Source organism: Neoarius graeffei, chromosome 6 (genome assembly GCF_027579695.1).
Source record: "Neoarius graeffei isolate fNeoGra1 chromosome 6, fNeoGra1.pri, whole genome shotgun sequence".
In the NCBI taxonomy this organism is placed as follows: domain Eukaryota; kingdom Metazoa; phylum Chordata; class Actinopteri; order Siluriformes; family Ariidae; genus Neoarius; species Neoarius graeffei.
This window is the reverse complement of record NC_083574.1, coordinates 35,916,950-35,929,158: the sequence shown is the minus strand read 5'-3', so window position 1 is coordinate 35,929,158 and position 12,209 is coordinate 35,916,950. Positions and strand designations below refer to the sequence as shown.

Sequence of the window (12,209 nt, the reverse complement as noted above, 5' to 3'; positions counted from 1 at the left end):
CTGTGCGATATATCGAATATACTCGATATATCTCCAAAAATTCTGTGTGAGATACATGAAATTATTATATCGTAACTATCGAGTATTTTTTGGTCATCTGCCGACTTGCGTTTGTTTCGTGTTTGTTGCATTTGTTTAAAACCTTTTCCAGTGGTTTTCTCCCTGTCCCTCAGGCAGTAACATGAGAGGCTGCCTAAGGGTTTAAAAAAACAAAAAAAAAAACAAAAAAAAAAACACACACACACACACACAACTTCACACACTCGCCAACCAATCCTGGGCAACATCTCTGTGCTGAAAGGAACTTGCGGGAAGATTTTCTAGTTCCGGTTTACAGCGCTGACTCAGTTCGTGCAATTGCTGGTGTTGTATAGGCTACCGTGTAAGCTCTGGCAATTTCAGCGACAAATTAAAAATGGAAGCAGACGAATTGGTTCCTAAAAGAACGAGTAAGGGGTCAGTCACCCGGCATTTTTTTTTTTTTTTTGATATCGCGAGGAGGACGTGGAACAGCAAATGCCAGTTTGTAAAGCGTGAAAAAAAAAAAAAACCTATCAAAATACTCGGGTCTTGAAATAAATGCACATTAGTCATGAACAATAGTAACTACTCTCGTGTTATTTTTGACAGAAGTAAAATTCATACATGAACAAATTTTGGCGAGTTGATTTTCTGTTTGGCTAGTTACTTTGGAAGGTAACTAGTCCGGCTGGCTGGTGAAAAAAAAAAAAATGTATGAATTTCGAGCCCTGTAATGGGATGCAACATCACTCCCTGTTACAGACGGGAGCCCAGGGATTAAATAAATGTGATAAAAACAAACTGTTTAATTGTAGGTGTTGTATTTAAAACTGTATGGATGTGCCAGAAGCCGACAAACCCATGCATGCAGGGCATTCTCACTCAAAAGGGATTAATGATCCAAAAGTGGCGTCTGGTCCATTAGCATAAGAACTTATTGCCATGTTTGTATTTAGCAAACAAGTTATTAAAACCAAGAAATAACGCTTTCCGTTACTGTAGTCGGTCTTTCACGTTTCATTCATGTCCTCCATTTTTCTCTCCTGTTTCAAATTTGTATCCCACGACGCCTTGTGTGAACAGGGAAAGCCCACCACGTGATGCATGATGTAGTATCTTGAATTGGGTCATGGTGAAGCAGGAGGGGAAGGGAAAAGAAAAAAAAAAAACCCACACAACAACCCACACAGCGGAGAATTTAGGGCCATGTGGCCCTCAATTCATTAATTGTACTATTTTTTAAAAACCTAATACAATTGGAAGTCTGTGATTTGAATTCAGTAGCTTTCGGTCCACGAAACAAAAATAATTGACTACGTTCAGACTGCACCCTGAAACGACCCATATCCGATTTTTTTGCCCATATGCGACCTGTATCCGATTTGTTATTGACAATCTGAACGACACAGGTCCGATTTTTTCACATGCGACCCAGGCCGCTTGGATATGTGGTCCTAAATCCGATGCATATCCGATATTTTCACATGCGACTGCAGTCTGACCGGACAGGTCGCATTCATGCGACCTACACGTCATCAACAAGAGACAAACGTCACTATTCTGCGTTGGCTAATCCCGCCTCTTTGGTGGAAAACAACAACATTTGTACAGTTTTCAGAATTTAAATAGACTTTTATAGAATTGATCAAGCTAATGGTGGATTTGGTAGGGATCTGGATGTTGATCTGTTAGCCTGATTAAATAAAACAGTTTCTATAACTGATTTATAACTTAAACCATCCTGTACCACATCGCCAGGTCTCGCCTCATCTCCATAGCAAACTGCACTGGTGTTTCTGCACCTTGAGCCAGCGCCGAGAGAAGTTGCAGAATTCAGCTGGCTATAAACAATCTAAATAAATATTTATAAAAATGTAGAAAAAGTTTATTAATATGATGAAATAAATATGTGCAAATTATTAAGCCTGAATTAAGAGTTTGGTAATACAGCGGCCGTATCCCAAATGACTGCCTACTGAAGCTCGAGTGCACTATATAGAGTTTAAAAATCCTTTACTTCCTAGTAACATGTAGTGCACTTATATAGAAACTAGAGAGACATTTAGGAGTCAACCCTCGTTACCAGGCTACACGTTTTCATTTCAGGTCAGAAACAAAAACACACACGAGACCTCACACTTTAACACTAACCAGATAATTAAACAAACAAAAAAAAGAAAATCATTAAACTTGAAGAGTGCGCGTTTTTTTTTTTGTTTACGTATTAGGTAGATGTGCTTATTACGTGTCAATTTGCGCATGCGGGACACTTTTGGGTCGTTTTCCGTTCATATTGGAGATCGCATACAAGTCTCATATAATTGGTAATGTGAACGGCCTAACAAAAAAATCGGATTTCACAACACATCGGATATGGGTCGTTTCAGGTTGCAGTCTGAACGTAGTGATTGTGTGTCAGGAAAATTCTTTTTATGACCTAGACTTGAAAAATCTGAAAGGCAGTCTAGCTTTAAGAAGCGAGTGTGACAGTCAAAGTGTCCAGAAGAACTGTGGCTGGTTCTGTAAGATGCTCAGTAAAACCTACAGCTCATTTCCTTATAAAACTGCACTACTACTACAACAACGGGTCATCACAAAAACTACGGACTGTATTTCATTTACTGCTCTTTGGAGTATTTTTATTTTGAAGACACCTTTGCGATACAGTATTTCTTCCCTTATAGAAAAAACACATGAATTTCCCATGTATTTCCTATGTGATCACATGTGTAAAACATTCCCACATGTGATTCACATAAAATTGGGCCAAAACCACGTTTCCCATGTGCAAAACACATTTTCCACATATTTCACATGTGAAAAATCACATGTGAAGTTCATGTGGTTTTTCTGTAAGCGTTGGCTTGTGCCTAAGACTTTTCCACATTACAAGCCACACTACTATCATAAGGGGTGTTCACACGGCAACTTTTACTCCGGTGTAGCACCGGGGCTGCCCCGGTAGAGCGTTCACACGGTACAAAGTTATACCGGTGTAGCCCCTGAAAGCTGCTTAAACCGGTGCAAATCTAACCCTGCTCGGGAGGTGGTTTAAGAAATTTACTCCGGAGTAAATGCTAGTTTGCGGGGCAGCACCGATATAAAATGGGACGTCTGAACGCTACAGGGGTAGACTCGCTACGCGTGAGGAGAGTTGATTACATACGGGCATTGCATAATTTGCATCCTGGTATTTTGCGCTTCCAAAATGGCGAATATCAACAACAACAGAACTGCGTGTCTTCCAGTGTTGCCAGATTGGGCGGTTTTAAGTGCATTTTGGCGGATTTGAACATATTTTGGGCTGGAAAACGTCAGCAGTATCTGGCAACACTGGTGTCTCTTCATCCACGTTGTTTTCCCGGCGCTTAGTGATGCCATGACAACCGGGAAAAGGAAGTACGTTTTCACGCATGCGCATATTTCATTTCTGCATTATTACTATCGTATAGCACGGTCGCAAAAACTGCCGTGGGAACGCAAGTGGGGCTGCACCGGTGCTAACACGCTTCTCTCTACTAAGCAGGTTTGTGACGTGTGAACGCTCCACAAAATTTACACCGGTGTAAGATATATCGCAACAAAATACATCGGTGCAGCATCGATGCAAATATGTGCCATGTGAACACCCCTATAGAAAATCAATCAACACGCTCCGAACAATCAGAATCAAAAATTCAAATGAGCTGTGGTTAAAAATTTACTTCATGTACATTTCTGATGCACAATGCAGTGATGCATTCAGACTCCTGTACTGTACCTGGTTTGATGACTCCAGGCCAGTATACAACAGCAGGTTCTCTCATTCCTCCTTCATATGTAGTGCCTTTACCGCATTTCAACAACCCAGAATTTCCTCCACGAGATTGTCTCATAAGCTCTGGACTGAAAATATGACAGAACCCATAAGAGAAAGGGGGAAAAAAAAATCATAATATATATACACACACACACACGAGTTCATAGAACAAACCGAGGAAGGTCCTACTTTTTTTTTTTTTTAAATCACACACACTTACCCATTGTCAGATGTGAAGATGACCAGTGTGTTGTTCAGGACGCCTGTATTCTTCAGAGCTTTCAGGATGTCTCCTACAGTGGAGTCGAACTCCAGCAGCGCATCTCCAAACCGCCCCCTGAGCGATCGTCCCACAGATTTCCACCCTGCATACTGCGGGTAGTGAGTGTGCTACGTGGACACACGGTGAGATGGAGAAAGAGAACAGATGCACAATAAAAATAAATAAATAAATAAATAAATAACTGGACGCAGTAAAAATAAAAAGGTGAAAATCACGCGTTTTCAAAGCAAGTTGCATTTTCTATACCAGTTTGTATTTATGATACAGTGCAAGCAGAAGGCCTGGAGACTTTTCCCATGCCTTTGGTTTGTTATGAGTGCCTCAGTATTACCGCAGTTATTATTAACAAAGCAAGGATTCAACTTTAAAAAGTCACCTGAAACTTTATGAAATACAGTAGACTTTTAAATGACTAAATCCTTATACTCCCAGCTGTTATTCATCTTAAACCATTACTGCTTTCCTGCTTACAGGTTCTGAGAGTTTAAGCAGAACAATCATTTCAAGAAATATTTAAAAAAAACCCTTACGTTTTCAGTGCTTGTGCACATACATTTGGGAATCTGGAGCCTACCAGCGTACAAACTCCGAAATCAGACACCCAGTCAGCCTCACAATTCGGCTCCTCTTTCTATTGGCCCTTTTCCACTACCCTTTTTCAGCTTGCTTCAGCCCGACACGGCTCGCGTTTCGACTACCTCAGAGCAGCACGACTCAGCTCGCTTCAGCCCTGCTTAGCACCCAAAACTCGCACGGTTTTGGAGTGGGGCTGAAGCGAACCCAACCGAGCCGAGTGGGGCTGGGGGCGTGAGGAGACACTCCCCTGTGCACTGATTGGTGAGGAGGAGTGTCCTCACACGCCCCGCAAGCACGCGACAACGCCAACAGATAGTGGCACATCTGTAAACACCGTAAACCCGGAAGAAGAATTACGAGAATTTCTGAAGCCTTATGCGCCTCGCCTCATCTATACGCTCTTGCCAGTATCTGTTGGCGTTGTCGGTGACAACAAGCCACAGCACCAAGACCAGCAACACTAACGACTCCATGTCCTCCATGTTTATTGTTTACTATTCGGGTCGTGAGACTACCGCTTAAAAGCTCACTGATGTCACTGTTTGCGCCGCCTAACGACATCACGTGACGTCCACCCACTTTCGCTAACTCCACCCAATGTGTCCACCCACTTCCAGCCAGCACGGTTCAGCGCGGTTGTAGTCGAAATGCAACTCCAACAGCCCCGCTCAGCTCGACTCAGCACGGCACGGCTCAGCCCAACTCAGCCGTGTTGGTAGTGGAAAAGCGGCATATGTCACAAGCGAAGCTCATTAGCATTATCCCACCCCCTCATATGAGTGAGTATCTCCACTCCTGACTTGAGAACTGCCTTTGTGAATGAATATTAATGAGCAAGGTGCTCCCTGATTGGCTGGCGGAAGAGGGGAGGGGTGAGCAGTGGCTCATTCTCATTTAAAGGAACAGGCCGTTCCTCAAATCAGCCGTTTTGAACAGGGCTGTTTAGACAGCGTGAGAAGGGAGCTGTGGTGTTTTATCCTTGGGGTATTTTGACCAAAGAATGTCACAGACATTTCATTACGACCTTCTGGGAACTGTCTCAACTTGTGGAAAAGGGGTATAATACGTCACCTTTAAGGAATAAAAAAGAAAAAAAAAAACAAAAAAAAACTGTCAGCTGGGTGGTTTTGCTGCATCATTCAAGTAAATACTGTAAGATAACTCTCTCAGAAAAGCTGAATTAGTATTGAACATTTTTTTTTTTTGGGGGGGGGGGGGGGGAATACCTCACATAGGGGTGGGCAATACTTCACAACACTGCTATGATATACTTCACAATACTGAGGCTTGCTATTTGCTAACTGCCAGCAAAATAGGGGAAAAAAATTGATGAGACAAAATAAATTACTTTAAAATGTTAATTTAAAAAAATGGAAAGTATCTTGAACAATATTTAACAAAAAAAAAAAAAAGATAAAAATGTAACATTTTTAAAGATTCAGTACATAATTTCAAAATTAAGTTCAAAATGTTTTTAAAATTTATCATGCTAGTGATATCTGAAAAAAGTGTATTGTGACATATCGTGATCTTGGTATTTTATTCTATCCACATTCACTGGATATGAGAAATTGTGCGCTCTGATTGGCTACTCTATTACTAGGCTATCAGCTCATATACAGTGAGCAGAGAAAAACAATGGCGGCACGTGTTGCTGAAACAACCGAGGATGAAATAAACTCTACTTGAAAACAAAACCCCAAAAATCATCAAGTATTTAAAAGAAACAGAAATAGCTAAAAGAATATACCCCCCCAATATGGCCTGTTCCGTGCTTCAGCCCAGTCAATGGTAGTAATGCACCTTTAAGTTGGTTTGCCAACCGCCAAAAAACCCTACAGAAGAAGAAAACTTCAAAAATTTAAAGGACCCATGGCATGGTGGTTTGTTGATGCTTTAAACGGGCTCGTGGAGGCTTCCGGATGTTATATCCGCAGCCTTTCTCGAAATGAACCCTCGGAACATAGATATACTGTAGCCTCCTGGGAGAAAGCCCCATTTCAGCCCTTTTCCCAGTGCGTCGTTTTGCTAATGAGAAGCATGGAGGCGGGGAAGGGTAGAGGGTGGGCAGGCCATGGGGGGAGGGGCTGCCGTCTGCCTCCCAAGCCGGCTGAGAGCGCTCCTCATCGGGCATGGCCAGGCGGGCGAATGCCCTGGTCCGTCTGCCCTGTCTTTAAAAAAAAAAAAAAAAAAAAATTGGTACAACTCGAGCCCATGGTAAAACTGGGACTGTGTCATTTTTTCCCGCCTGAGGCCCATGGTAAAACTGAGCAGTAGGACTTTGTCATTTTTTTCCGCTTCAAACTTCGGCTTCAAGCTCCAAGCTTCTAGCTTCTACTTCTGATTCTACCTCTGATTCTACTTCTGATTCTAACGTCAGTTCCACTGAAAACCAATAAAATACAAGAAGAGTGGAATCCTGTGTCCAAGTCCTTCCCTTTCAAGTGTGGGAAACCCTGATGCTCACATACACTTGACAGTGATTGTGAAAACAGTCCGGCAGACTGTTCCTGAAACTGTTCATTTGACTGTGACCCAAAACTGAGCAGTTTTACCATGGAGGAGTGGGGACTTTGCCGTTTACTTGCCCCTGGGAGAACCACTGCCTCCACGGGTGGCCGGTGCGCCGCCCGCGCGACCTCGGCTCCCGACAAAAGATTGGATCTAGGGCTGACTTTCAATGGATCGCAGCGATGGAGCTGCTCTGCCACTCACGACACCCCGGCCCAGAATCAGGGAAAAGTACCGCGCGCTGACGTCATTAAGGTGCGACGCGAGGAAATAAAATAAATTCAACAAATGTTTGGGTTTTTACTGAACAAACAAACAAACAAACAAACAAACAAACAAAATGAACAAGTAACTTAAAAAAAAAAGAATGTGGGTGTCTTTGTAAAAACTGTTTTGATTGGCTATTATAACAGAGCATGCTGCATGCTTTTTGGTTTTGTAGCGCAAAGTACCTGGCTAACTGCAGGAAGCGGTTAGCTGCACAGCTAATGTAGCCATTGCAAACGCACCGATTTTAAAACACGGCAAAACGACTTAACAGTTATACACTTACTTGTTCGGTGTTTGTGGCTGATGCGGCAGGGATGCTTGGTACGGACCCAGGCTTCAGTGACAGTTGATGTGCAAAACCTGCCCTGTACTGTCCCAAGTTGTGGAAACATTCCTCAGGAAAATGCTTCCGACAAACATACACTGTCTTAGGTAGACTCGACGGCGTATTATTGAAGTAAATAAAATTAAGCCACTGCGTCTTCAGGGGCTCTCCTGTCGGCCGTAAAAACAGACTCCTTTCTGTGTTGTCACATCCATTTCCATGTTTCGCTCGCTTAGGTGGTGCTATGTTGTTGTGTCCTCTATGGTCTCCTCACTACAAAATTGAAGTGACGTATCTGTGGTGGCAACTGGGCGGGCAATCCATACAGTGGGTGGGAATCCGGGGGGGGGCGTGGGGATCATCTCCCTTGCTGACGTAGTAAAGAGCTTATCAACGCGCCATTTTGACGCGCCATTCTCAAATGTTGGGCATAGTTTGGTTTACACATTATGAAATTTCTAGTCACTGGGGTGACTTAAGAAGGTCAGAGGAACTCATTTTAACGTTAAAAAACCTCAAAGTGAAAATTTCATGCCATGGGACCTTTAAATAAAAAAAAAATATACAGAATTAAAAAAAAAAAAAGTCACTTTATTTTTCGAGAATTAATATTATAGCATTTCACAAATTGCTCCCGTCATTTCGCTGGTTTGTTTCCATTCTAAGCAGAAATGATTTTGTCAGACGTTTCGTATAAAGTTATTTATCGAATTTGCAAAAAATAAAAATGCTCAGTTTCTCAAAATCCAGTGAATGTGAATAGAATAAAAAAAAAAAAAAAAAAAAGTTATTCCACTCACTCATATACACGGCTAAAAGCCAACTCTGTGCTACGCACCTCATCAGCTATCAGCTCATGTACGACTTGATTTCATGGAATAACTTATGCCCATGTCAGACAGCAGAAAGACACATGCTGCGACCTGAGATCGGTCGGGTGGTGACCGACCGTAGGTGGACACAGGCGTTTTTCATCAAATCCTTCGTTGTGGTCAGACGTATTGCAAGACACAGTTTTTAAAGCTGAATCTTGTCGTCATGAGCCAGCCGGGAACATCTAGGTCCTGATCCGATCTTTCATCCCTTTCCTTGAGCTTTCCCCGAGCTACCGCCAGCACACCTGTCTCTCATCAGCTCATCCACGACTCTATTATACTGCTTGGATATTCATTCGGTGCAAGACTGTCTTCACCTCAGGATATGGTCCCCCCCCAGTTTTTGTATTCTATTGTTACTTTGCTGCGTGCTGTGGAGTATTTCGTTCTTCTGTGGATATCTTTTATTGGGACTGTGAGCACATTGTTTTCCCGACGCAGAAGCACTTTGAACTTTTGTACTGTGTTCTTTGAACCGATAGCTCTTTCCCATTACAGGGCTGCATTTTTGGACTATCATGCTCCCCCCCTCCCTTTTGCACTCGTTTGGCAGCTGATCTCTAATCTCTGTTTTTTTCCCTTAATTACCCATTACTGTATTTCTCTTATCAGCTCCTCCCCTCCACTCGTCTGCCATCCGGATTAAGACATGCCTTCTACATGCGTCAACCTGCTATTTGCACTGATTGGAAGCGAATCACAGCTGAAATGTGAACAGATCGTGATCCGCTTGCGTCAACCTGCCTCCACGAAAGACTCCCTGCAACACTCTGCCATTATCTGCGTCGTCGTCCTGCAATTTTATCGCAGGTAGACAAAAACTAGTTGCAGCCTGCTGTCTGACCTGGGCGTTAAAGATCACCATATTGGCCAGCATTAACTGAACATAAATACAGGAGCCAATCACAATAAAATATGCTAATGAGGGCTATGTAAAATGCTCCCCTAATGCGTATTACTACACTGGGTTAGCCGTGTTGGGGCATTTCCAATTTAGCTATTCATAGAATGTGGATTTATTGATTATGGTAAAAAATGTAGGCACTTCTGTGCTCCTCTTTGTTGACATTTTCTGTGAAACTGCCATGTCATCAATTCTTTTGCTAGCCTGAACCGAACCTAAATCCGGCTCATATCATCTAACTAACTAGCCTAGCTCGCAGTGTAGATTAGGTTCATCATCATCAGTAATACAGATTGGTTCAACACTGGCAATGAGGATGTCGTTTGCCTTTGGTGCCACTTTGGAGGCACAAACTCAAGAGAAGAGGAGCTGCTTGTGTGAAAATAGCATCTGTACAATACAACTGGAAGACTGGCAATTTAACATGTAAATCTTCTTATATTCAGTAGCAAGACAACTCGTTTGGCCCTCAGCTTGCGACCTGATTGGATGGGCAATTATTTAAAAAAAAAAAACGGCACAACGAGCTTGACATCACTCGGAGCTTCAAAAGCTTTTCTGAAAAGCTGAACTCCATTGCAGCAGCTCTTTTCCCCCGCCTTCCTTGAAGCCATTTCCCCATGGATTACAGATAAAATGCGTACTAGTGGTTGGAACAAAAAGGCCAAGTGTGTAAGCAACATAACGTCTGTCAATAACACATCGAGAGATGATACTGCATTAGCAAAGGTTCGGCTCCTGACTCACATGAGAAGGATAATAGAGGAAGAAAGGTTGACGTTTCTGAGCTGAGCTACGGATGAACTCCGTGGCAAAATTACTGTAGGCGTCTTCCAGTTGGACAAAATCGGCAGGCTGCTGCGTGATGGTTTCCCCTTTCATCAGAGGCACGGCTACCGTATTGATGTCACATATGCCGTAACACCTCACATCCGGAGGGAAGCAGGTCAGATTGTGACAAGGACCCTGGACCAGGAAAAAAAAAAAAAACCCACACAAGAACTATGGAGTATTGTTTACATTAAAATCCACAATATTACCACCTCAGTAAAAATGACAAAAGGAATAGGTCTAAAAATTAAAAACAAATGTAACTAGAGTGGCGGCTACAATTAATTATCGACACCTTTTCAGATTTATCAAGAAAAAACAAAGGCGAGTTTCAGTTACAACAGTTATTATTCATTAATTAAATCAACCTGAAGAGCCGCCTCGCCCTTTGACCTTGTCGTCTGATGACACAGCTCATTACTGGCAGACGTGGACAAAAAGTACCCAACTTTATTACTGAAGTCAAAGTACAGATCCCACTGGTCAAATGTTACTCCAATACAAGTGAAAGCTGTACAGTCAAATCTTTACTTAAAAGTACTGAAGTACTTGCTTTTAAAAATACATTTTCTGTCAACACATTGTTGTATTATTGCCACAACGCTTACAAAACCTAACGCCTCTGAAGCAACCGACTGGATTTACAAAATGAACGCATGCTATGCCATCATGGTGGTTTAACGTTAAGCTAGCTAGTCAGTGAAGCACCACCTCACATGCTAGCAAATGCTTTTCATCTCATCTCATTATCTCTAGCCGCTTTATCCTGTTCTACAGGGTCACAGGCAAGCTGGAGCCTATCCCAGCTGACTACGGGCGAAAGGCGGGGTACACCCTGGACAAGTCGCCAGGTCATCACAGGGCTGACACATAGACACAGACAACCATTCACACTCACATTCACACCTACGGTCAATTTAGAGTCACCAGTTAACCTAACCTGCATGTCTTTGGACTGTGGGGGAAACCGGAGCACCCGGAGGAAACCCACACGGACACGGGGAGAACATGCAAACTCCACACAGAAAGGCCCTCGCCGGCCACGGGGCTCGAACCCGGACCTTCTTGCTGTGAGGCGACAGCGCTAACCACTCCACCACCGTGCCGCCAGCAAACGCTTTTCAAACTCGAAATCATATTGGGTAGCTCACGCTACTAGAAAAGAAAGATTTCTACATTCTGTTTATTTGGCAAGATTATGCTAAAACATATCTGAAAGGACTTCAGATAAGTTAACGCTATTCATGCTAGCGTAACACTTTTTACATGCTAACTAACAGTGTCCAAGTTAACTAGCTGTGTGTTAACGTTAGCCGTGGACAGGGCGATGGCAACTTGGCGGGCAAATCCATAGAAAATCATTTGACTAACCAGACTGCATAGCTATTGCAACGTTATCGTTAGCTCTAAAAGCACAGACAACTTCACTGCAAGCTTTCTCTCGGAATAAAATGTTTATATCCCTCAATATGCTTCCACAGGTTCGACAGCGAGTTTTTGTAGGCCGTGATGTGGTTCATTTAAAACAAAACAGATCTTTAATCCTTTCAGAAAACTGAAACATGGGTTCATGGGCCATGGGTGTGTGTGCGTTCCCCAGAAGAACCGCCTCCTTCCATTCTACCATCAACTGATCGTGTTAAATAATTCTGCTGAGGAATCACCGAACTTGATTTTATACAGTTTATGGACGTGACGTGACCCTAGTGATTACTGATAGGCTGTCTCAGTGTCACCTGCGAAAAAACCAATCATGTTTTAGAAAAAAAATCCACTTTCAAAGCTGCTTCATAGTAACGAGGACCTTGATAGAA

At 42.8% G+C, this 12,209-nt stretch overlaps 1 protein-coding gene across 1 annotated transcript in view; it reads right to left on the bottom strand.

The window, feature by feature from the left end:
* Positions 1-12,209, bottom strand: part of arsa (arylsulfatase A) — a 45,418-nt gene that overhangs the window by 6,665 nt on the left and 26,544 nt on the right. Inside the window, exons 3-5 of the mRNA XM_060923597.1 lie at positions 10,312-10,530; positions 4,041-4,210; positions 3,782-3,906 (exon numbers count right to left, since the gene is read on the bottom strand). Coding sequence (XP_060779580.1) covers positions 3,782-3,906; positions 4,041-4,210; positions 10,312-10,530 — 514 coding nt within the window. The remainder of the gene's footprint in view (positions 1-3,781; positions 3,907-4,040; positions 4,211-10,311; positions 10,531-12,209) is intronic.